Below are 25,943 nucleotides of genomic sequence, written 5' to 3'. Positions count from 1 at the left end.
AATTGTGTGTTTATTTATTTAGTATTTAATAAGAAACGTGACCGTATTAGTTCTGTGTGTGTGTGTGTGGTTGTGTGAATTATTAAATGTTTCGAATACACAAACGTTATGTGCCATACCTCACTTGAAATTACATTGGCTCTTTACAACCACTTATTGGATTTTTGCTTTACACTATTTGTGGGCAAATGCTGCAAATACGGCCATACCCAAAACCCCAGCACCCGCACCAATGATATAGTTCGATGGCGTCATTTGCCAAATATCCTTCAGTATTTCGAAATTGCTAGGCATAAGCTTATCATATGATGACCGCTTTTTAAAACGCAGAAAATAACTCTCAATTCGAGCCATTTTGCCATAGGACCAATAGTAGTTCTCGAAACCCAACTGATACAGGCGTAATAAGAGCAAACCAAAACATACATCGGCCATGCAAAAATCATTGGAAATTAACCATTCGCGATGTGAGTTTGCGTTCATGTCATCTTCGATGAATTGCAATACATTCTGTACGGCATCTAAAATTTTTTGGTACTCCAAACGTGAATAGACTAGACGTTTTCTTCGCTCTTGCAAATCCAATTTGCGCAATAGGGCTGCCTTATGATCATCCGCTTTGTCAATGGATTCTTTCAAGAGGGCATGGACTTTTTCATTATTTTCTAAAACAGAAACAAATATACTATCTTTAATTTAAGAGAACTATTATTATTTACTTACTTAAGCAAGTCTTGCGAATGGGTCCAATGAAAGGGGGTTTTGGAACCAATTTTAAATCATCATGTATAAATGATCCTAAACTTAGTGCTCCTACCGGCAAACTACTGAATATCTGGTCAAAGAGCAAAATTTTTTCGTCTTCCATTTTATTACCTGCTTTGGGTTTTAATGATTTGTAATCACCTAAAGAAAAAATCAAGTTGCTTGCCATTGTTTGTTTATACTTATTTAACAAGAACTTACCTCCACGAAATTTATTTTCCACATAATTAACAATGTGACCAGAGTCAGGCACAACAAATGATCCATCCTGAAGAACAGGTACATCAGCCTTGGGATTCAGATTTAAAAACCATTGGGAATATTGTTCACCATTTAAAAGGTCCACCACGTAAGGAGTAAACTCAATGTTTTTCTCATACAAGAGAAGAAGTATCTATAAGAAATAACGATATTAGAGTTTATGATGCCCTTTTCTCTTTCAATATCTTCTTATATGTAAACACTAATGTAGAGGACTCAACGTTATCTATAGGGTGTCTATGGACGTTCATTCTATTCATGATACCTGGGCGCATCGGTGGGTATGAGCAAGGGCACCAAGTTCTAGTTGTAGTACGTTGTTTAACGAAGGAAACTATGGTCTCTTTCTCTCCAACATATACGTCCGTAACAATTTCTTGTCTGAGGTCTGTATGATTTATAGAATATGAAGCTAGCCACGAGATCTAGATCTAGAAGAGCGTTTATAAGGAGAGTATGTTGTCAGAAGTTTGTTCTACAGCACATTCTAAGAAGTTTGTCTAAACTAAAATCGAGCTTCCGGTTTTTAACGATTCGACCCCGGAACGGGATAGCTGTGAGCACCACACAGGCTAGAGCATTGAGGTCCGATCTGTGTGGTGTACATTGATGTTACTAGAAGCCTAGCTGCGAACTACCGGGCGCGTTCACAGTAGCTGCAATTGCAGTCGCGGACAATCAATGATATCGAGTGGAGAGTCTCAGTGAGAAGTCGGGCGGCACAAGCGCTTGCCTAAATAAATGGTTAAATATGGTACTCGATATGACAAGGTGAGTTATTGGCGCTTTAAATAACCAATGGCCATGACGTTACCACGGCGATTGGTTCCATGGCCGGAACGAGCTTGATCAGATTGGAGCGAGGATCGATACATATACATACGGAAATGTGGCTACAATAACATTTACCACATTTAAGTCAGAGCCGGTGTCAAACGACCTCTTACTGAGACCCTCCACTCGATATCGCTGACTGTCCACGACTGCAGTTGCAGCGACTCCATGCCACTATCCGCAATCTGTGGTCTCGACGATTTGGCGATTTGGTGGTTGTCCTACTGAAAGGAAGATAAGGCCTTAAAGCAACCTGTCTTTGTCGGGTCTCTTTGTTTACACAGATGGTTTCAAATTGTATGGGGGCACCGGGGCGGGGGTGTTTACTGTCTTTCAAACTGAGGTTTTTGCGATTCTCAGGGCCTTGGATGTGATGTTTGATGTCGCAACATATGTGGACAGTCAGGTGAAGGACTCTGAAGGACCTGGCTTCGGGTCATGTGAGATGAAGGCTTGTCGAAAGCTGCATGGAGCGTCTCGGTCATTTTTGGGCGGCTGTCAGATTGTGCTGGGGCTCAGGCCACCAAGTAGTGTTGGCGAACTAGATGGCCGTTTAAGGGCGGTTGTCAGATTGTGCTGGGTCCTATGCCACCAAAGGTTGTCGGGAAACACGGTGGCTAATGAACTTGCTAGGTTCAGATCGCGGATGAATTTTGGCAGTATTAGGGCGATTGTGGGCCCCCTCCTATAGTGCTCGCTGTTTGGAAAGGCGGATGCTATTGCGGCGAACGTTAGTGCCTGGCGTGGGCGAGATGGCCGTTTAAGGGCGATTGTCAGATTGTACTGGGTCCTATGCCACCAAAGGATGTCGAGAAACAAGGTGGCTGACGAACTTGCCAAGTTCAGATAGCGGATAAATTTTGGCAGTATTAGGGCGATGGTGAGTTCCTCCTACAGTGCTGGCTGTTTTGAAAAGCGGATGCTATTGCCACGAACACTCGTACCTGGCGTAGGCTGGCAAAGTCAAAGTGGCAGAGGTTCTCAGCGACGAGGACGTCGATTATCCTGCGGCTGAAGAAGGGCGACCTTGTTGGTGGACTCGAGACGAAAAGGATTTCTGGATGCGTAGGGTTATGAGTGTACGCCTCTTTTCTTCTCTATAGACTCTTGACCCTCTTGTCATACTGGACTTCTGTAAGGGCCTGGGATGACTGGTAAGGCGGGACTAAAGGAAGGTTCATAATAATCAAAAAGTGGGCCCGAATTGTTTTATCATATATGCCCAAAATATGTCAAATTCAACCAATGTTGATTTGATATTCACATAAGACACATTTTGTTTGTTCAAAACAAATCAAATAGAGTTAATCATGAGATGACAAAAAAGATTTTTATTATTTGTTTTACATTCGATAACAAGCAAATTTGTTTGCCTTCTAGGGCATGCAATCGAATGAAAGACAAATAAAAACTTATTTTTATACCCACCACCATATGATGACCTCAAAATTTTGATCTGCGAACCCATAAAGTATATAAGTCTGGATCAATCCCATGGCAGCCGGTTGTACGTACCGGATTGACCCGATGAAGTCCTTCATCGGCAAAGGCAGCCGACTTAGTGTACAACACACTGTTACAACAACAACATAAGTCTGGATCGTCTTAACATTCTGAGTCGATCTAGCCATGTCCGTCCGTCTCTCAAAATCAAGAAAGCGGTCGAACGCGTAAAACTAGCCGCTTGAAATTTTACACAGAAACATACTATTGATGCAGGTCTTTGGGGATTGCAAATAGTCCATATGGGTTCAGATTTGGATATAGCTCCCATATAAACCGATCTCCCGATTTGACTTCTTTAGTCCCTGGAAGCCGCAATTTTTGTCCAATTTGGCTAAAATTGTGCAGGTAGTGTTCTGTTAAAACTTCCAACAACTGTGCCAAACACGGTACAAAAAACGGTCTATAACCCGATATAGCTCCCATATAAACTTATCTCTCGATTTCATATCTTGAGCCCCTGGAAGCCACAATTTTCGTCCGATTTGGCTAAAATGTTGCACATAGTTTTTTCTTATGACTTCCAACTACTGTACCAAGTACGGTCCAAATAGGTCTATAACCCGATATAGCTACCATAAAAACTGATCTCCCGATTTGACTTGTTGAGCCCCTCGAAGCCAGAGGCATTTGCTGCGGTGTTCTGTTGCGAGCTGCTTCCATCCTCAGCCCATCAAAATAGTATGAACTCAATTCAGGAGGAAACCTCATGTTCAGCATCATGCATTTGACATTTGTGATGTGTGGTCCCTGGTTATAATCGGGACACACGCCTATGAATTTGGAAACAATTTCATCCCAATTGGAATTGAGCCAGAACTACAACAACTTAGTGAAACAACAACTATTCAAACCTGCAATCTAGGTGGTTTTGTGGCTAGAGGCTTTACCCAGCTAATGGGAATTTCAAACATTTTATAATTTGTTTTTTCTAGCTTGACACTCAAATATTAATAAACTTCTTCTTGCTCTGATTGGTTGAAGCAAATTTGCGTAAATTTTAAATGTCACGGTGAATGGAATTTTTTTCGCCCTGTATACAAATTTTGACATCCAAGTTCCCCAAAAAGATGCTTTTTTGTAGCAATACGCCGATGCGGCCATCTTATAAATACGCCTTGGGTTAAATATTAGAATCTGATTTTAAGTCAATGAGAATTTTTTCGTTTCTCTGCTGTGTGCCGGCGTTTTGTGTCTCTGTCTCTCTTTCATTTCCCTGACATGTGTTTTGCCCACATGCGAAAACACTATATCTCTTCTAACGTTTTCACTCTCTTTTATTTCATCTCTTCTTAGGACGAGCACATTGGACCAAGGGTCTCCGAATGAAGCGGCTAACAGCTACAGTTGACAATGTCATTTAACCTAACCTGATGAGTAGAGATGGGTTTCTACCGGGTAAGTACCCAACGCTTAGGTATTTATTGGGTAAATACCTTTTTTGGGTATTTATAATTTTGCAGATATATAAAAATATTTTTCAAAAAATTTTTGACGATTTCGTATTCTTTGTATATAAACCTGATCTTCTGATCTCATAAAGTCGGATTTTAGTTATATATAGCCGCTATATAGACCGATCTCCAGACTTAAAGTCTTGAAGCAATAAATTGATCATTTTTTATCCGATTGGTTTTTTTAACGAATTAACGCAAATAGTATAATATAAAAAAATTCGGCTCAGCCAAAGTAATTACCAATTTTACTTATTTTCTTTTCTAAAAAGGTCATCTCCCCATTCACTCTCCCTTGCATTGCCGCTTAATACATGAATAAGTACATAGACGCAAGAGTCACATACATACGTACACACAAACATACGCAAACACATGGGTTTAAAGATAAATTTTGATCTCTACGACAATAAACGTCTCATCCTCTATAACATTTAGATCACATGATAAGAAGAAAATGAATAATACTCAGTTAATGGCAAACAAACCGAGATTTGCTGAATTAGTGCATATACATACATACTTTTTGCGAATGAAAGTTGTAGGGGTGAACGTATAGGACTAGTTCATCATCTCTGAATGCGGGAGCCTTAAAATCCCTTAACGATTTGACTTTGATGTCATTCGATCCACTCATTTTTGGCACACACTTATCGGTCATTCAAATGGTAGTTAGTTTAAAATATATCTTAGTTATTTTTAAGATTTCGTTCTCACACTTTACACTATTTTTAACTAAATCAAAATTTTGAATATCACTTATGCATACATATATATTTTCTCCAATGGTATGTTTGCCCGTCCGCGATAAAGGTATTAACTTATTTAGTTATTATTTCTATACAAGCGTGTGCAAGTTTATTAAAAAAAAAATAAAAAGTGCTCATCACATGCTATGCGTAGATATTAATTAAGCCCTGCTAACTACTACTGCTGCTGCTGCTGACAATCACGGCAAATGTTATTAACTATCGTCTAAATGAATGCCAGAAGAAGGGCAGTGTCAGCACAGCAGACCCAATAGTGGGAAGTTATGGCTGCTGTTAAGAAATGCCGACTGTTGAACGTTCGAATTGTGAGCTACCGTATACTTTTAAAATGGACTGCAGCTGACTTGCTTTGTACAATGAACATTAGCCATTGAGAATTAGAGTTTTCAAGCTGTGTATCTCCAAATTACTCAGAAAACGATGAGATAGATATTCATTAGTTTTAACTTTTGCATACTTACTCACGTACATAACTTTATTATTATCTCGTGGGTATATTCTGTTCTGATTGCCCTAGTAATTCACACTTACATTTGTGGGCAATTAAATAGAATAAAGTAGCACAAAATAACCCAGTGTATACACATTAGCTCACAGTGGATTAGAAAAAACTTATACCTAATGTTATTGGCTATGACAGAACATTTGTCCCATAAGCCGAACGGTAAAAAATAGCCAGGAAATGCTATTAACATTGGTAAAACTAACAACTCCCATTGTTGACATCTGCGATGGGTTGAACGTCTACCTCAACGAACATATTTCGCTGCGAGAAATCTGAAGATATCTGCCACCAAATCTTCAGCCACATTGTTCACTACAAATACGTGTGAGGTGCCTACTGAGCTGACTGCGATGGTCGATGGAGAAATGATTCCGACCATCAAGTGTCCCAAAATAGCAGGCGTCACATTTGACAGCTCTTACACATTCTCCCCACACGCCACAGCAATTTGCGATAAAGTCAAAAGTAGAAACAAGGTCCTCAAGTCACTTACTGGCAGCACTTGTGCTGCAGACAAAGAAATCTTGTTGACCATGTTCAAAGCAATTGGCCGGTCTGTGGTAAGTTATGCAGCGCCAGTGCGGTCTCGTTAACTTTGTGACACGCACTGGAATGCGACGGGCTGTCTCCTCAGTTCTTATGTGGACCACCCAAGATGGAGGTGGTCCGCTTCCCCTGTAAGTGCGAAGACATAACTACATGCTGTCTAAGCAATACCTTTTGGGCTGCTATCGCAGGGACCATCCAAATCATCATCTTGTGGATAGATAACCAACGCCCAGAGGCCTTAAGGTAGATCTATATGCCCTAGAGCGTGAGGTTCGGCGCTATAAGAGAGAACCTCTAGATCAAGCGGCATATCAAGCAGGTCTAGACAACATTCATGCAGACACGGTAGCAGGACTGTAGTGCTTGGAGAACGACCGCCTCCCATTGCACCTGAAGAAATTGACCTCCCCCGGCAAACCAGAGTACATACATACATCTTGCACGTCGGCACCTTGCTCTGTAGGAGTTGAGGCGGCTGCATCAGCCGGAACGTAATTGAGCTAGAACTATTCTGGTTTGCCGGGGGAGGTCAATTTCTTCAGGCGCAATGGGAGGCGGTCGTTATCCAAGGACTACATTAACCCGGTTACCATTTACCGCAGCTGCTACCGTGTCTGCATGAATGTTGTCTAGATCTGCTTGATATGCCGCTAAATCTAGAGGTTCTCTCTTGTAACGTTGAACCTCACGCTCTAGATCACGGCTTCTGGGCGGTAGATATCTATCCATAAGATGATGATTTGGATGGTCGCTGCGATAACAGCCCAAAAGGTATTGCTTAGACAGCATGTAGTTATGTCTTCGCACTGGCAGGATTTTTGTCTCCTGATGGGATAGTCCATATGAGAACTGAAGAGACAGCCCGAATATTATTCCTCTGAATATTATTCACAAATCTGAGGAGACCACACTGGCGCTGCATTACGTACCACAGACCGGCCAATTGCTTTGTACGTGGTCAACAAGGTTTCTTTGTCTGCTCGTAATCATTTCTTCATCGACCATCACAGTCGGCTCAGTATTCACCTCACGCGTATTTGTAGTGAACAATGTGGCTGAAGATTTGGTGGCAGATATCTTTAGATTTCTTGAGGCAAGTTCATTGAGGTAGACGTTCAGCCTATCGCAGATGTCAACAATGGGTGGGGCCGCTTGATGACATGATCGTACAATCGTCCGCATATGATACGATCTCTATGCCGTCTGCAAGGGGTGGAATGGAGGATAAGTAGAGGTTAAACAGTGCCGGAGATAGCATCCCACCTTGGAGAACTCCCTGTTTCACTCTACGGTGCTTCGACTTCTTATCCCTAAATTCCACAAAAGACTTGCGACCACACAGATAATTCGCGATCCAGTGTTTCTGGCCTGGCTGGATGGACGTGTTGACGATGTTCTCAAATAGTTTGTCGAATGCTTCCGATAGGTCCTGTGCCACGAGAACCGTCCTATCACATGGCTTAGGCTGATTGAAGCCACGGCAAATGTATGCGGTGATGGCATGCAAAGCTGTTGTTGTTGTTGTTGTAGTAGCAGTGTGTGGTACACTGAGGCGGCAGCCCTTGCCGATGAAAGAATTCATCGGGTCAATCCGGTACATACAACCGGCTGCCATGGGATTGAAGCTGTTGTTGTGCTATGCAGTGTTCGAAATCCATGTTGATGCTCGGCTAATGGAAATTTCCCTACGAGACTCGGGACGAGTAATGCCTCAAGCGTCTTTGCTATTGGTGGGAGAAGGGAAATCGGTCTGTACGACTCCCCCAAACTCGGGTCCTTTCCAGGCTTGAGTAGCGGGATCACTCTGCCCAGTTTCCAGACATCGGGAACTATAAGAGGCTTCAAAGACAGGTTGAGGACAGTAGTAAGGTACTCAACTCCAGGAAAATCCACATTCTTCAACATCAATGTAGAGATTCCATCGGGGCCAAACGCCTTGGATGATTTGGCGCCACGGATGACATTCGTAACTTCGTCCGTGGTAAATTGGGCGGCTCGGAGGTCACGAATCGGCGAATGGCTCTCCTCCTTGTCTTGTGACTCACGGGATGCACAATAAATTGACGGTTGAACAACCTGGCGCATCTCTTCGGATCAGTCACGGTTACGTCGCCAAAAGTAACTGGGGCCTGTCATCCCGTCTACCGGGATTCGAGAGAGACTTAACCGTAGATCACAGCTTGCCTAAACCGGTGCTTAAATTACATTGCTCCAAGTGTTCCAGCCACAAATTCCGCTTATGTTCGTTGACAACCCTGTTTATTTCCAGATTCAGTTCGCTGATTCTGGGGTTAGTGGGATCCATACAACGAATCCCATTACGCCCTATACATCGTCTGCGAGTACCACTGCCTGCGCCGGGAAATTGGGCCGCACTTGGGGTATTCGACCGGCTAGTATAAAGCGAGCGGCTGCTGCATTAATGATGTCTCGGAATTTCCTCTCCGCCACTGGCACATCCCAGGAGCGTGGCAGTTCACTGAAGCGGCGATTGGTATAAACGTACGGCGCACAGAGGTTATGAAGTCGGGTGGTCGGTCGATGGTAAGAACTATGAGGAGGTGATCTGACCCAAAGAGATGACGGCTTGCCAGAATGCGTCACGCAGGAGATCGGGGGATGGAAGTGTCTATGTCTGGCGAGCTACTGCACCTCCTCGTAATTCTAGTGGGGGCATCCTCATTCACCGCGCAAAACGTGGAGCCTTCAATCTGCTCTGCCAAAGCTATGCCACGCTGGTCGTTACCTAGGGGAGAATGCCATGAAGTGTGATGCGCATTATAGTCCCCTAGAACCTGACGATTATGGCCAGATAGTAATCCACTTATGTCGGAGTTGAAAGCTTGGTCATTTACCGGACACAGCTACCAACCGGCGGTATGTACACGTTGTATAGCTCTATCTCGGCAGTAGCGGACCTGACTGACGCCAGGCGCAGGCGAGATAGGTCTATATTGCACGGAATGGTGTATTACGAGGGCCAGTCCCCCACCTCCATTCCTTGAGCGATCCTTACGTAGCTCATTGTATCCGTGACAACTATGCAAGCTGCAGGTGTTGGTCAGCTTTGTCTCCTGGATCGCTGCGACCAATATATCTTTCCGACTCATGAAATCCACAATATCATCGATCTTGCCACGGAGACCGTTGCAGTTTAGTTGCAAAAATTATACATTTCCCGGCACTGGCCTGTCAATATTTGGGCTGGGAAGCTGCCGTTGCATATATTGCCGTACGGGAGAGGTCGGGGGGTCACATAGTCCGACGACGAGGACGCAGAAGGCGATTGATGTTGGTTGTTGTTTTTGTTGTAGCAGTGTGTTATACACTGAGGCGGCAGCCCTTGCCGATGAAGAACTCCACCGGGTCAATCCGGTACGTACAACCGGCTGCCATGATGTAGGTCGTTGGGGATAGCAAATGGGACATATCGGATCAAACTTAGGCATAGCTCCCATATAAACCGATCTCCCGATTTGACTTCTTGAGCCCTTACAAGCCGGAATTTTTGTCCGATTTGGCTGAAATTTGCATGTAGTGTTCTGTTATGACTTTCAAAAATTGTGCTAAATACGGTCCAAATCAGTCTATAACCTGACATAGCTCCCATGTAAACCGGTCTCTCGATCATCCTTGTTCGGTTCCTAGAGCTTTATTTGTTGATGGTTTGACAGAAGTTTGATATGTAGAATAAAATTATGCCCTTCAACTAAATTTATTTTGCACAAATATTTAGCAGAATCCATGGTGGTGGATTGCCAAGATTCTGCCTGGCCGAATTTAGCACGATGTTACTTTTTTCTATGTATTCTGGTGGCACCATTTTTTTGTTCGTATTCGTGGAGTAGCCTATATGTTTTGCCGATATTTTAAAACAGCTGTTCCCAATTTGAATAGTGAATAGGTATATTAGTTTTGATCAGTCTGTTTTTTTTTTAATAATAACGTATTGTTTATTTGTTAATATCGATTATTAAGTACCAATAACATGTTCAATATTGTGAAGCAAACACAGCGAAAGGTTCTCCAAACCAAAAATAGAGAGTTATTGCTTAACGATTACAGTGGGTTCAAAGTTCTCGCACCTCTTAATGTCTACAACAACAATAACATAGCTAATCGAGACGAAAATAAGATTAAAGTATCAAACACCATTTGTCAGAACCAGAAACGTTGTTTGGTCACCAGTAACATAGCCAAAGCCGAAAGTATGAAACGCTTGCAAGGCAAAGTGGCTGTAGTAACAGCTTCTACAGATGGGTAAATAGTTGCACAGCCAGATTTTAATACGAAAACTTATACAAATTCTTATAATAATTATTTTCTTAATAGCATAGGATTTTCAATAGCCAAACGCCTGGCGCAAGATGGTGCAAACGTTGTCATTAGTAGCCGCAAACAAAATAACGTGGACAAAGCAGTCGCCGAATTGCGTAAAGAAAACTTGAATGTTTTGGGCTTGAAATGCCACGTTTCGGAAGCACAAGATCGCCAACACCTTTTCGAAGAGACCATCAAAAAATATGGTAAAATTAATATTTTAGTCTCTAATGCCGCCACCAATCCTGCTGTGGGAGGTGTACTTGATTGTGATGAAAAAGTTTGGGACAAAATCTTCGATGTGAATGTCAAATCCTCCTATTTATTAGCCAAGGAGGCCTTGCCATTTTTACGCAAAGAGAACAATTCCAGCATTGTTTTCGTTTCTTCAATTGCTGGTTATGATGCTTTTGGCGTGAGTATTTTCACTTATCAGAGATTAGCTATACATATCGTCGGTATAATGCTATCTTGTTCCATACGCCACTTTATTCTGAGATAAACGCATTTGAAGTTTGAAATAGGGCATATTTGCCATATTTAAGGCCCAATATTTTGAAAACTCATGAGATATGTGAAATTTTCTTGAAGATTCTAAATGAAAGTGTCTTAACGTCACAAAAACCGATCCTAACTCGAAAATGGCATATACAACAAGATAACATTAGGACGGCGATATGTAGATTTAGATAACAATGAGTCAAATGTAAATTTGAATGTAAAATTTTAAATCCGATATAAGATAGGAAGGTACTTAAATTTCCTGTCCGATGTTTCCTAACCAGATAACCATTCAAGCGTTAGGCCCAACGATCTAAAGATCCGATTATGGTAGTGCGTTAAAAGCTAAATCTTTGCAACAATGGCTAACACATCTATTTTCATTTTAAAACATACCTGAATAATGTATTGTGAAGCAAAAAAAAACTTGTAAATCGTATCTTAAATGTCTTAGGGAAAATTGATTGAACCATAGCAGTATGTTATGGGATTCTTCAAAAGAGCGGACAAATATCGACGTTTAGCCACTTAGGGGCTTACTAGTTGAGTCAAACCATTTCTGGTTTGTGGTGAGAGGTTAACACAATCGTGTATGTTGTGGGTTTCACTTTTGCCCTGAAATGAACTGCTTATTATCACTTTAATAAAATTTCAAAAATTCCCAAAATTTCATCATGAGATTATTAGCTAAAACCAAAAAATTTTCAGTCACATTATTTAAAACATTGTGCAGACAGTTTTTTGGACAAGACTGACGTTAATGAAATAGGTCTGTGTCCCTCTAAGCGTCTCAGGTCCTTTTCCTGTTTAGACATTGCGTCCAAATCACCATTTTCTAATCATATGGAAATTTGGTGGAGGTAGTAAACTGGCCATATAATTTGCAAAGATGCTTCATGGCAGCCGGTTGTACGTACCGGATTGACCCGTTGGGTTCCTTCATCGGCAAAGTCGGCCGCCTCAGTGTACAACACATTGCTTCAACAACAACAAAGCTGCTCCTTAATGTTCTTACCATTGGGGCATTTATTACTACTGGATATGGGAGTTTATGCCGAGATGGAGTATATATTTGTAGCAGTTTGTGTTCTATCTTTCGTCTGCTTGATTCTGTTGAGTGTCAAGACCCAGGAACTCCGCGACTAAGATGGGGTGCGTCCACAGGGATCTGGGTCTGAGTCGAGTGGGTCTGGCCGGGCAGTTAAACAGGAACCAGGGTCCGGGGTTCTTTTCAATCCCGGCACGGACCAGAAGCGTACGGAGAAGGCACTCCGGGATGTGCCTCTCCCATGACGAAAAGAGACGAACACGTTGTTGTTGTTCTTGTAGCATTGTTTTGTACACTTATGGCCAATCCGGTACGTACAACCGGTTGCTAGGATTGAATTCCATGACGGTAAAGGGCTCCAGTAATTTCGGAAACAACACTGCTGATATAGATGAAATATTTATGTCACGTTTAACATCAATCACTTCTGAGTCAAAGGATTTATCTGAACTCAAAGAGCTCTAGAGGTAGGCAAATTCAAAATCTATTTCCGCTGGATGAGATTTATTATATTCGCAGTAACAGTGGCGGGAAAGAAGAACTTGGTAATCCTATTCCAGAGAACAAGAGTGCCAAGAAACGGATTAGTGATTTAAAGAAATTTGCTCATGTTCGCCTTTTAGCGCCGTTGCTTTTTCTTCTTATTAAGGTACACGCCCTTTTGTAATTCATACCGTTACCTAGAGAACGACTGCTTCTTTACATCCCTAAAAAAAAAAATAAAAAATATATTTGGATTCACATTAACAGCCTCCACACATTATACGACAATGTGTGACAATGCCAGGAGGAAACATTTTCAAGTCACCTGCATTTAGGTTGATGATACATGATCCCTATTGACTAGATATATTTGTCGGTCAAGAACAAACGCCAGCTTATTAATTCACTTCTAAGTGTATAATAAAACGAATACTGGTTCTACATTTGGAACCTTTGTCATAATGGTAACTAATATGGTTTTATATACATAGTTGTTGTTGTATCAGTGTGTTTACACTGAGGTGGCAGCCCATGCCGATGAAGGACTCGATCGGGTCAATCCGGTATGTATAAGCGGCTGCCATGGGATTCATATACATAGTTGTTCTCTATGTTTTAATCATGATGTTACCAAATATTTTAACTAAACCCGTTAACTTAACTTCGTCCCTGTGAGAACTCACTTGACCACGATTCACGATTCATTGCAAAATACCATCTAATAAATTTTACTTATTTTGTTTTAGCTTTTGGGTGCATATTCCGTAAGCAAAACTGCTTTAATAGGACTAACGAAAGCTGCTGCCAAAGACTTGGCTCCAGAGGGAATTCGAGTAAATTGTTTGGCACCCGGAATTATCAAGACCAAATTTTCTAAATCAGTAAGAAAAACTATTATAAGAGGAAAAAATCTTTCTTGAATGAAAAATACTTAACTTTTTATTTTTCTGATCATTTTTTTTTTGTTTTTAATATATTTCTTGATATTCTCTACCATTTTCCAGCTTTATGAGGACGAGGCAGCAAATGAAGCTGCTCTTTCCAAAATACCATTGGGTCGTCTAGGTCAGCCTGAAGAAATGGCCGGGATTGTTTCATTCCTTGTATCCGATGATGCCACTTATATCACTGGTGAAACCATAGTGGCTGCTGGTGGCATGGCGGGTCGTTTGTAATATTAAATGTACATACATATGTTATAAGCAATTGAAATATATTTTTGGGATATTTGTATGAATGTTAGCCTATATAAAATTTCTAGAATTACAAAAAAAAAGCAATAAAACAAAATCATACAATAACAAAATACAATATAGTTTATAAAATGTAGTGGACTGTTATGTTGTTTTTTTTGTCAATCCCTAGGTTGATCTTAACTTTGCTAACTGTGCTGCTATATCTTTGTCAGTGCGTTGATCCTCTAATTCACCCATTCCCGTCGATGGTATTGTTGACATTTTTCCTGATATCTCAATGCCGATTTCATCAAGAACTTGATTTACTACAGCATTTGACTCCTCTTCATCGCCAGACTCAGTTAACATATCATCCAGAGTGTCATTGATCATTTCATCCGTCATTTCCATTTTCATATTAGCCTGTTGGAAGTTCCTAACATTGGCGGCTATGGCCTCTGGTTTCATTATCTTATTCATGTCTGACATCGTTTGAGCTGTGGTGCTCATTGCATTACTCAATGCTACATTTGTGCCAATATTTTTATTCTGATACCCAATGGAAGTTATTTTGCTATTGGCTGCGTATGTTCGGGCCTTTTGCTTGCGTATTTCAATCAACTGTTTGGCCAATATGCGGCAAGAATCTTTGTTTCCCTGAGCTGCATTCTTTTTAATTTCTTGCTCGAGTTTCTTCTCTTCTTCTTCTAGCTTGCGACGTTCCCTTTCGATGTCACGCGTAGCTTTTCTTAAATTTCTATCATTATCCCTTTGCTGTTCTTTTAGAGTTGGTTTTTTCCCAAAAATATTGTTGAATAAGTCCGACATGTTATTTAAAATGTTTCGATATAATTTTTTTGATGAATGATTCACTTCTTGTTTTGATCAACAAATAATACAACTACAACAGCTGATTATGATGGTGTCATGCCAACAGTGATGCCAGGATTCACTAAAGAAGGTTATGTCCAGGGTTCACTAAAGAAGGTTATATCATGTTTACACTAGAGCCCAAAATTAGGCAGAAAAGTATTACTCTGCTTATAGCGAGGCAGGATTCACTAATAGAAGGTTAGGTCACATGTAAAAACATAAAGTGGCCCCATAAACATCATTAAGGATGTCAAATCTGACGATTGAAAATTTCATCATATAGGAGAAAACGTAAACAAAGAATGAATGTGAAAAGAGAACAAGTTGACATCCTCAATGCCAAGTACTGTCAAATATTTAAAAAAAAGTATATCGGCTGATCGCTTGGCTTAACCTTATTCAGTGAATCCTGATAGCGAGGAAAATGACAAAAAATGGCATCATTTTCAGTGATTCGTTTTTCTTTATATATATGAGAAGAAGTATATAAAATAGGGAAAACAATAAGTGGAGATAAAGAAAGAAAGAAAGCAGAATAGAATACCAACCCTAAGAAATTGTAAGATCTCGAGAAAAAGAGTTACCCAAAACTACCGGCATTCAATACAAACGTAGTGTTGCGTTTGAATTTCGAAAGAGATTTGCTGCAAATCGCCTCAAGTAAGTAGATTCGCTCACACGGGAAATGTATGGGAAACCTCTATGCAAAACATGAGGTTTGCAAAATCTCGTGGCAGATCTAGATTTGCTCCAAGTGTAAACATGGTTTAAGGTCATTTGCCCAGCTGATGAAATTTACCAATTCCGGAATTGTATCCAAATCCCACCAGAACGTCAAATATTTTGTTTGGTATTCAAAATTGTTCTTATTTTTTCCGTTTTCACAATTTAATTGTTTTAATTTATAATTTACACGTTTATAATCATAAATCTATTGATTTTGTGGCCACTACACATGACACAAACTGTTACTGGAAGTCGTTCGCGTACTTTATTTGCCAGCGGAAGAGTGCGTTAGAGCGAGCAATGTTTTGAGAGTTTGGTAATTGAGAGCTTGCAAATTTCTACTGGAGGCTTTCTTCCCAGCAGAAATTTGGAGCATCGAACAGTTGTTTTATGAAAACCCGCTGTTTAATTCAAAGAGAATAAAGACTGGAAAGTACACAAACAGACTTATGTTTACAACTTCCATAGTTGCCATATTAAAAAAAACATGAGAATGCATATCGTGCAATAGCACCTTAATTTGATTATGAATCAGCTGGATTCGTGTGTTCAGCACATTTTCTATTTTGTTTAGTTATTTGAATAACAATTGGAATTGTAACAAATGCCGATGGAAATGCTAAAACAAGGAGCAGAGGCACGTCTGTATATAGGAGATTTTAAGGGCGAACGGTGCCTTATTAAAGAACGATTTGTAAAGAAATATCGCCATCACGAATTGGACACACAAATCAGCAGACAGCGTATAAAGGCGGAGGCAAAAGCAGCAGGGAGATGTCAGAGTGCCGGAATATTGGCACCTAAAATCTTTCATACCGACTTAAACGAGAGAAAGTTATATATGGAATATTTTGACAAAGCAATAACTGCCAAACAATTTATACAAAAAGTTGTCACAGAAAAGTCTGACGCTGAAGATGCATTAAAAAAGTTCTGTACTGCAGTCGGCAGTCTAATTGGAAGAATGCACGCTAACAATATTATACATGGCGACTTGACAACATCTAACATACTAATAAATCCCAAAGAAAATGCTGATATCTGCGAGACGTATGACATAGTCTTTATAGATTTTGGTTTAAGTCATTACAACCAAGGAACAGAAGACAAGGGAGTTGACTTATATGTACTCGAGAGAGCCTTGCTAAGTACACATAGTGAACAGCCATATCTGTTTGATTATATGCTTCAAGCATATCGTAAAGAGTGTGGCAAAGACGAAGAATCCGTTGTGGCTAAATTCGAAGAAGTGCGCGCCAGGGGACGCAAGCGAACAATGATTGGCTAAAGTAAAGTATTTCAATTTTTCAAAGATTTTAATTACAAATAAATAAAGGTACCTTAATTTGATCTGAATGGGTTTTTTTCATTTTTAGGTGGTGTCAATGCAGGGGCTTCTTTCAATTCCTCCAAAACGTTAATATCATCCTCATCTCCTTTCAAATTTTGAATTTTAATTTTCTTTATGTACTTTCGAAGTTTTTGTTTTTGGGCAATTTTTTGATTTTTCAGTGGTTCCATGCCCTCCTCATAATCCTCTTTGTACTGTTGATAGGGGCGTTCTCGTAGTTTCTTTATGGCATCGTCCAATTTCAAATTTGCAATACCTTGTTCTTCCTTATATAAACGATACTTATCACAGAATTCCTTGTGTTGTTTCTTAAAGAGTTTGGTTTTTGTTGATGGATGCTGTAAGAATAAAGATCGTTAATAAGAAGGAGCGGAGAGAAAAATTATAATAAAAAGCGCCATACCCTATCGTCTATTGCTCGAGCGCACTGCAAGTGAAAATTATGTAAATGCCTTAGGAAAATATCGTTTGGCTTGATATTTTCATCTAGACTTATCTGAATTATTTCACATATGTAAGGAAAAGATTTTTTAGCACATCCTTGACGCAACATAGCACCTAAGATTTGAATGTTCATCCTAAAAGGCACAGTGGATTGAAAAAATAAACTGGGAAACTCATAAAAAATTAAATATACACACCTTATATTGTTCTGTCTCATTTGATGCAACAACTCTCGGGAACTTTCGACTGTGGTACAACCAAGAGCCAAAACTCCATATGTGACTATATCGGGATGCAAACCCGCAGTGCGTATCATGGACAATACTTCCTTACCACCTTCATAATCAAAACGCATAGCACGTTTCTTTATCAATATATTAAAAAAGTCAATGTCGGCTTTAAGACCAATTTTTCGTATATATGTTAAAAGTTGTTTTTCCGCCGAATTTGTAGGCGGTATAACTTCCAGCATGGTGGTAAATGTCTCTATGTCGGGAGTTATGTGATATGATTTCATAAGTTCTAGAAAACCTTGAAGACCACCCACTAACAAAAATCTTTCGTGTGGTTTTTCAACTTCGGCCAATGATACCATGCTACCCAAGTGTGGATGGGGCGCTAGTAAATTGGGCAACACCAGACTAGTGGCATCTGACTCTATTTGCAGAGAACTCAGCGAAGAGTTTTTATTTGATTTTTCAACTGCTAATTTATCCGAAGCATTGGTTGCATCACCGCTTATATTCTCAAGTTGATGTAACGATGATGAAGTGGATGTGATTTCGATTGTTTCATTTCCAATGAGAATACCCTTTAAAGCTTGTTCCATAGTTTGAAGTTCTCCGAAACCACAGTCACGAACACATCTTAGCACAGCATTGAAGGAATAGTAATCGGGTTGAATACCCTGACGTAACATTTTGTGCCAGGTCAAAAGGCAATGCCTAAAAAAATCAAATGTATTTACAAATATTAATACTATTAACAATAATACATTACCTGAACCCCATTTTAGTATCGCTGGCACAGGCCTGAAGTAGGAAATTATATGTTTCTCCGTTCATCTCGAGTTTCTTATCCACCATTTCATCGGCTAACATGTAAACTGTTTCAATATCTCCCCAACGGCCAAAAGCTTTCAACATAGCGTTATAATTTTTTACATTCGCTTCATAGCCCTTTTCCAACAAATTTTCTTTTAAACGCCTTGCTGTTGTAAGACCATCCAAACGCGATGGTGCATTGGCACAGGCATTAAACAGAGATGTGTAAGTACTTTCCTTTACCTTTAGTCCACGTTGTCGCATTTTCGTGTACAATTGAAAAGCTTTTCGTGTATAACCGGCTTTGGCACATCCACTTATAAGTAAATTATAAATGTAATTCTCTGGTTTTACGCGATCCTCTTTAATCATGCGTATTTCTAAAACCTCTATTGCATTCTTAAGACGATGATTGTTCAAATGTTCTTTGATGATGGCGGCATATTCTTTTGTGCGCAGTTTTTTCGAGCGACGCGTTGGTCGGCTAATGTACTCATCTTCGACTTTATCGCCTAACAACAAAAGAATTGATTATCATCCAAACTTGTGCCAACTTTATTATCAAACTGACCTTCATCTTCAGGCAATGGTGCTTTTGTAGCATCACCAAATAAATCAGGATCGTTAGCAGCAGCGGTATCATCAATGGGGACATCTATTTCTTTTATATCTTCCTTTGTTTGGTGTTTTATCTGGGATAGTTCTTCCTTGACCGCTTGTTGTTGTCTAATGCCATCCCATGCATCTTTATTCTCAACAGCGGACATGGGTTTATTTTTATTTGCTTCCCGCTTTTCCTTTAAACCGGCATCTTTGTCATAAACTTTAACATGTAGAAACTTTGCACGTAACACCATCTCCATCGACCCTCGATGTTGCGTCATAACAAATTGCTGTTGATATCTGTAGAAATTTCTTGCAACAGCATTTCTTAATAATTGGGTTAACATAATGATTGCTTAAAGTTTCACTTTAATTGATGAATTTCTGCTATAACTTTTCAATTTTCTAATCTTCTTTGTTCAATAAAAAATAACATATGACTCGAGCAGGTGTGTTTTTTGCATCTAAATAATAACAATAGGTGTTATCGCGAATTTGGACTTGATGGGGCGCACACACGATTGTTCTTCGTGCGTGAGTTAGGAAATCATATTCACGAAAATCTCACGACTCGCGAGAAATTACGACTCACAAGAAAATCACGTTTCACGACAAAAACACGGTTGAAAAAATATTTTGTCAAAAAGGCTGGTACTATGTCATGGCGACAAAATTAAAGGTTTTATGATTTGTACAACAACCACAAATCTCATGGCGAAACAATTAAAGGTGGTCGCATTTGTACAACAAACACAAATCATATGGTGCAATCCGCTATCTTGCCATCATGCTGATCGTCGTTTTGCCAAACACACAAAGAAATTTGTTTTTGTAGGGATTTTTGAGCACTATGCATCAAAAAATTTAATTTAATCCAATTGTAAATAAAGGAATATAAATCTATACGTAAAGGAATATAAATCTATACGTAAAAAATGGTTAGTCGATGTTTCACCTCCGGATTTATTTGTAACAAATTTAGTAATAATAAGCCTACTCGGGCTGAAATTCGCATCACACAGTACAATTAACCTAAGTGTATAACAACTAAATAAAACGATAATAGTAAAGAATACGTTGTGAAAGAGTCAAAGACAAATTATAATTGTAATTTATTTATTGGATTCCCAGCCACAAATACATAAACATGAAAAGTAGGAATGTCCCAATTAGCGTAATAACGTGAAAGAAACACAAGTAAAAGCGTGCTAAGTTCGGCCGGGCCGAATCTTGGATTTTACTAAAATATGGGAGTTATATCTAGTTAAAGACCGAATTGCACCGTACTTGACGCAGTTGTTGAGAGTCATAACAGAACACTATATGCCAAATCGGATAAAAATCGCGGCTTCCAGGGGCTCAAGAAATCAAATCGGGAGATCGATATATATGGGAGCTATACCAGGTTCTTGACTGATTTAGAACGCACTTGGCACAGTTATTGGAAATCATAACAGAACACTATGTGCAAAAAAAAATCGGACACAAATTGTGGCTTCCATGAGCTCAAAAAGTCAAATTAGAAGATCGGTTTATATGAGAGCTATATCAGGTTCTTAACCGATTTGTACCGTACTTACCACAGTTATTGGAAGCCATAGCAAATCACTACATGCTCAATTTCAACCAAATCGGACAAAAATTGTGGCTTTCATGGGTTCAAGAAGTCAAATCGGAAAATCGGTTTATATGGGAGCTATATCATATTATAGACCGATTTTGGACGTACTTGGCTCCGTTACTGGGAGTCAAAGCAGAATAGTATGTGCGAAATTTCAACCAAATCGGATGAAAATTGTGGCTTCCATGGGATCAAAAAGTCAAATCGGGAGATCGGTTTATATGGAAGCTATATAAGGTTCTTGACCGATTTAGACCGTACTTGGCACAGTTATTGGAAGTCATAACAGAACACTATGTGCAAAATTTCAGCCAAATCGGGCACAAATTGTGGCTTCCATGGGATCAAAAAGTCAAATCGGGAGATCGGTTTATATGGAAGCTATATCAGGTTCTTGACCGATTAAGACCGTACCTGGCACAGTTGTTGAAAGTCATAACAAAACACTATGTGCAAAATTTCAACCAAATCGGACACAAATTGTGGCTTCCATGGGATCAAAAAGTCAAATTGGGAGATCGGTTTATATGGAAGCTATACCAGGTTCTTGACCGATTAGACCGTACCTGGCACAGTTGTTGAAAGTCATAACAGAAGACTATGTGCAAAATTTCAGCCAAATCGGAAACAAAATGTGGCTTCCATGGGCTCAAGAAGTCAAATCGGGAGATCGGTTTATAGGGGGCAATATCCAAATCTGAACCGACATAGCCCATTTGCAGTCGCCTACATCAATATAAAGCATTTGTGCAAAATTTCAAGCGGCTAGCTCTACGCGTTCGACCGCTATTGTGATTTCAACAGACGGACATGGCTAGTTCAAATCAGAATTTCGAGACTATCAAGAATATATATACTTAGATCAATATATCGTGTTACAAACGGCATGACTAGATTAGTTTACCCCCATCCTATGGTGGTTGATATAAAAAAATTAAGAAAAACCAAATGGTATCTTTCTGATCACCAGGGTGGCATGAAAATGCAAACCGAGTACAATCTTCGTAAAGCGCAGTAAATTCTAGAATGAGTGGAATCAATGAGAGGCCTAAAACTTAAGAGTTCTATCAAAAAGAACACCTAAACTTCCCTACAAATTGCACATTCGTCTGACTCAAACTTATATTCAAAACAAATTCATATGAACCAAAAGAAATGGCCTTCTTTATAGATGGATTAACAAAAAGTTAGTTGCGAGATGACCACACCAATATCTGATCCAATATCAAATTAATTCTATCCTCTATTTCAAGGCAGTTATCCCGATTAGCACCTAAAAGGAGAAACACATCATCGGCAAATAAAAAAAACATTGCATAAGCTAGAATCAAGAATCAAGAAACACAGCAATATTATTAATATACAAAATAATTTGCTGCCAGTTATGATATACAACTTAATTCTTTTTGTCGTTAGGTTATTTTTATTAGTATATAGTTCATGTTAAAGTGTCAGAAAAACACAATAATATACATAATTGTATTCTCATGCCATCCAATTACACCTTCTGTATACTACTGCAGGGCAATAATTGGAAAACTTAGCAAATATATTATATACAGTAATATGAACATCAGACATTTAAAAACATTTGTGAACGAAAAAAAAAAATAATTCAAACTCTGACAAAATGTATGGATTACATCGAAATTGATTTAAAAAATATTTCATTGTAGATTTTTTATACTTAAATTATACTTTATATGATACTAGCGCTCAAACTTAGTTTGAGTAAGGCTTGTCTTTATATGTGGATGTGAGTGATCAAAAATTAAGGAATATCTTAAAAACATTTTTTTAAAGAATTAATTAAAGAAAAGCTCTTCTTCATATGAATCAAACATAATGTTGGTGTGTATTACACATTTTAAGAATATCTTAAAGATAAAACAGTTTCTTTTCCAAAACATTCTGCGGTGACTGATGCAAACTTGTTGCCACCAATGTAGCCAGTTTCTTGGCGTATTGGCAAACAGCTGGAACGCGGGTAGTGCCGGACCAGTTGTAGTACAAGTGGGTCATTTTATATGTCAGCATTTGCATTTGATCGGGGGAGAGACGAATATTGCTGTATACCACATTGTAACTTGTGGGAGAAACAGTACCCTGGCGCACGGACTGTGATACCAAATAGAAATCGTAACGTTCAGGCAAAGTGATAATATCGTCGACCACAGTACCGGGTGGGGGATTTCGACCACGAGCAAAGAAACGTGTATTGAGAGATTTCGTTACAACAACGAATGCAAACATTGGTGGGTTCATTTCGGCTCTTTTGTATTCTTGCTCTAGTTTCTCCGTGATGTCCTTAACCTCGTGTTCCCAAATCTGTTTCAGAGAACCCTCACCAACACCATCCCTATAAAAGAGAATGCGAGTGGGCAATTTGCCGTGCTCCTTTTTGTATTGTCGCAATGCCTTAGTCATCATGGGCCACAAACTGTTTGCCAATACATCGTAAGAACTGCATTCCGCCACTGTGCTGTAAAAAGTAGCATTGACTTGTAAGTCCATGGTGGCGACTAGAGCACCATATGCCTTTGATCTGTCACGAACGCTCTTGGCAATGTCGTAACCAATGGTCATAAGACCAGAAAGAGGAATGTCAATCATCCACGGAGTATAACCCAATTTGCAATTGATTTGAATGGCCACTTTGGTGCAAATACTCATGAGACCACGTTGATTCGATGCAGTTTTAAGTGTTACGACTTGGGTGGGTACTGCACGTTCCAGACAACCCTTCTTTTTAATCGAAGCGTATCTTTCGGCATTGTTGTTTGGAACCAAACACATTACCAACTGAGGATCTTGTTGGCAAGAATCTTCCATGGCTTGTATAAAACTATGATTGCGGTCATCATTTATCATATATTCTCGGGGTCTCTCGATAAGCATATTCAGACCATTTGCAGCACGCATAAGGGATTCGACAAAATTGCGTAAATCACGTGAGCTGCGATTTGTCGCAATAACCGCCCAACGTCCCAATCCACGGGACGGAGTTGAGAACATACCCATATTTCGAAAATGTCTAGTCCAATCTGCCTGATCACCAGATGATTCCTTTCGGCGATCGGCAAAAACGATTCTTTGTGGATCCAAAATTCGACCTCTGACTTCAACCAGACGTGTGTCTAACTTCATATTCCAATCTTTTAAAATGCGCATACTCTCCTCGGTCTGTTGCAAACGATCATTGAACGTGCGCAAACGCTCAATGCGTCTATCAGGATTCATGCGAGTATGGTCGGACATAGCCCGCATAAGCTGGAAGTTATTACGCATATCATCAGTAAGGCCTGTTGCACGGCACAGTTCAGGAATCAAAATAATTAACTCATTATCGCCACCGCGCAACGATCTCTCCTTTGATTTCGACAACAACAGTGGTTGTTGAGGATCACGTATGCGGATATTGTATTTCTTGTAATAATAATCAATAAAAGATATATTTTCGCCCTTCATATTGAACGTCTCCCGAGGCGTTTTGTGAAAATCGATATCGTTGATGCGATAAGTCCTATTATTGTAGTCAGTCAATACAGTTAGACCGATAATGTGGCGCTTGAAATCTTCTTTGAAATCTCGGGCAGTCTCCTGGCAGCGTCTGAATATATCGTAAACCGTCTCTGTTCGCATTACCTTGTGCGCTATCTCTGCGCATAGGAGAATATCCCTTTCATGTTGTCTTATAGAGGTCTGGTAACCGGGCCACAATTGCAAACGATGTTCACGCAAATCAATTTTAGCATGTGGGTCAAATAGGTTTCGGCCAACCAACTGAAGTTTTAAGCCTTCCATTGAACGTCGCAAAATCAAATTCAAAACTTGCAAAGATTGCCACTCATTCATACAAATATCGCTTGTAAAAGTAATAGTTATGACAAATTTATCACCCTTCTTAGATGTGGCATTAATTATAGTTTTCTTCTCTTCCAGCTTGGTGGTGGTGAAAAGTTTGCTCCCATCGAACAAATAACCACCCAACAATTTACGATGTTCCGATAATATGCCACACTTAAGACGTCGTAACTCAATATCGGGGGCAAAAGATACATGGTATCCGTAAATTTTCCAAGCAGGAGCCTTATCAAGGCGAAAATAATTGGTCTGCAAAATAATTTCCTTACCAGAAGTACCCGTTTTAGAAGTCACATCAGGTGGTTTAGTATGAACCAAGGCTACTTCGTAGCGATTGACACGGCTTGTTGATGCGTCGCCACCATGTTGAGATGAAGTGGATCTGACCAACTTGGCTCTTGGTTCTTCAGAAGTAGAGCGTTCGGGACGACGCGGATCACTAGATGCCAAGGTATGTTGCTCTCGGGATAAGCGCCGACGCCCTTGACTTAATTCGTCAGACATTTTATTAACACTTGGTTTCAACGATTTGTTTTTTTTTAATTAAGAAACCAATTCACTAATGCCCTCCAGACGACGCTTGCTTTCTATTTGAAGAAGAAAATACGTTCAATGTATCAACGAGCGACAGGATTGCCAAGCTTTTGTTTTTTAGAAGTGCGCGTCGTCTCTGTAATATTTTCAGGGTTGTAAGTTACAGCAATTATATTTCAAAATCTCTACTTTGGTCACAAAAAAATGAAAAATTGACAAAACGGGAAATCATCAATTTTTTTTCACTATTAACATTACACAAGAAAATTCGCGTACAAAATTTGAAAGACATTGCAGTTCCAGCTAGGTTTCTGCTTTTGTGAAACCTGTGTTTTGTTCATAAATTTCGCCTACTAATGGAATATGTGCAGAAATTTATCGATCAATGTTTTAATGAAAAATAATGGTTCATTTTGTATGGCTTATCAACAATTATGAAGTTACAGCAAATGGGTTGGTATTTTGTTTGCAATATTTATGGAGCTCTTATAAACGATTACTTCTAGTGTAATATTGTGTTGGTGCACAAAATTTCTTATAATTATGTTAAAAAATTATATTATATTAAAATTTTGCCACTATGTATTCCGAAATTAGAACAGAGTACCCTGTCTAGGCCAATAATGAGAGAAGTACATACATACTTTTAAAGCATAGTTTTTTTGTATTGAGCACCTTTGTTTTTAGATTCTAGTCAGCGTTACATTAATTAAGGT

General features: G+C 39.6%; 6 protein-coding genes across 9 annotated transcripts; 2 read left to right on the top strand and 4 right to left on the bottom strand.

The window, feature by feature from the left end:
- Window positions 1-28: 28 nt before the first annotated feature.
- LOC106086612 (ganglioside-induced differentiation-associated protein 1) lies at window positions 29-17,196 on the bottom strand. Of its 2 annotated transcripts, none has more exons than XM_013251358.2 (4): window positions 17,108-17,196; window positions 967-1,159; window positions 724-906; window positions 29-665 (listed from the first exon to the last, which is right to left on the bottom strand). In XM_013251358.2, the coding sequence occupies exons 1-4, from the start codon at window positions 17,135-17,137 to the stop codon at window positions 175-177; spliced, it is 897 nt and encodes a 298-aa protein (XP_013106812.2). In that variant the 5' UTR covers window positions 17,138-17,196; the 3' UTR covers window positions 29-174. The 2 variants fall into 2 exon arrangements, with proteins under 2 accessions (XP_013106812.2, XP_013106811.2); XM_013251357.2 differs by lacking the exon at window positions 17,108-17,196 and adding an exon at window positions 5,341-5,966.
- LOC106086610 (pentatricopeptide repeat-containing protein 1, mitochondrial) lies at window positions 1,104-20,122 on the bottom strand. 2 transcript variants are annotated; one of them, XM_013251354.2, is made up of 6 exons: window positions 19,177-20,122; window positions 18,562-19,117; window positions 17,760-18,506; window positions 17,522-17,696; window positions 17,108-17,456; window positions 1,104-1,159 (listed from the first exon to the last, which is right to left on the bottom strand). In XM_013251354.2, exons 1-5 carry the CDS (start codon window positions 19,553-19,555, stop codon window positions 17,109-17,111), a joined length of 2,205 nt encoding a protein of 734 aa, XP_013106808.2. In that variant the 5' UTR covers window positions 19,556-20,122; the 3' UTR covers window positions 1,104-1,159; window position 17,108. The 2 variants fall into 2 exon arrangements, with proteins under 2 accessions (XP_013106808.2, XP_013106807.2); XM_013251353.2 differs by lacking the exon at window positions 1,104-1,159 and adding an exon at window positions 16,659-17,051.
- On the top strand, window positions 10,462-14,318 carry LOC106086613 (dehydrogenase/reductase SDR family member 4). 2 transcript variants are annotated; one of them, XM_059361686.1, is made up of 5 exons: window positions 10,462-10,545; window positions 10,620-10,901; window positions 10,974-11,376; window positions 13,740-13,874; window positions 13,998-14,318. In XM_059361686.1, exons 2-5 carry the CDS (start codon window positions 10,630-10,632, stop codon window positions 14,166-14,168), a joined length of 981 nt encoding a protein of 326 aa, XP_059217669.1. In that variant the 5' UTR covers window positions 10,462-10,545; window positions 10,620-10,629; the 3' UTR covers window positions 14,169-14,318. The 2 variants fall into 2 exon arrangements, with proteins under 2 accessions (XP_059217669.1, XP_013106813.1); XM_013251359.2 differs by lacking the exon at window positions 10,462-10,545 and having other exon boundaries at window positions 10,552-10,901.
- Window positions 14,186-15,088, bottom strand: LOC106086616 (charged multivesicular body protein 2b-B). Its single transcript, XM_013251361.2, has one exon. The coding sequence runs from the start codon at window positions 14,994-14,996 to the stop codon at window positions 14,355-14,357; it is 642 nt and encodes a 213-aa protein (XP_013106815.1). The 5' UTR covers window positions 14,997-15,088; the 3' UTR covers window positions 14,186-14,354.
- LOC106086614 (EKC/KEOPS complex subunit TP53RK) lies at window positions 16,292-17,763 on the top strand. Its single transcript, XM_013251360.2, has 2 exons — window positions 16,292-17,056; window positions 17,144-17,763. The coding sequence occupies exon 1, from the start codon at window positions 16,372-16,374 to the stop codon at window positions 17,053-17,055; it is 684 nt and encodes a 227-aa protein (XP_013106814.1). The 5' UTR covers window positions 16,292-16,371; the 3' UTR covers window position 17,056; window positions 17,144-17,763.
- Window positions 20,123-22,225: 2,103 nt separating the features above from the next.
- LOC106086619 (protein piwi) lies at window positions 22,226-25,313 on the bottom strand. Its single transcript, XM_013251365.2, has one exon. The coding sequence runs from the start codon at window positions 25,195-25,197 to the stop codon at window positions 22,708-22,710; it is 2,490 nt and encodes an 829-aa protein (XP_013106819.2). The 5' UTR covers window positions 25,198-25,313; the 3' UTR covers window positions 22,226-22,707.
- Window positions 25,314-25,943: the final 630 nt, after the last annotated feature.

This window comes from Stomoxys calcitrans, chromosome 1 (genome assembly GCF_963082655.1).
Source record: "Stomoxys calcitrans chromosome 1, idStoCalc2.1, whole genome shotgun sequence".
Classification (NCBI taxonomy): domain Eukaryota; kingdom Metazoa; phylum Arthropoda; class Insecta; order Diptera; family Muscidae; genus Stomoxys; species Stomoxys calcitrans.
This window is presented reverse-complemented; position numbering and strand designations above follow the sequence as displayed.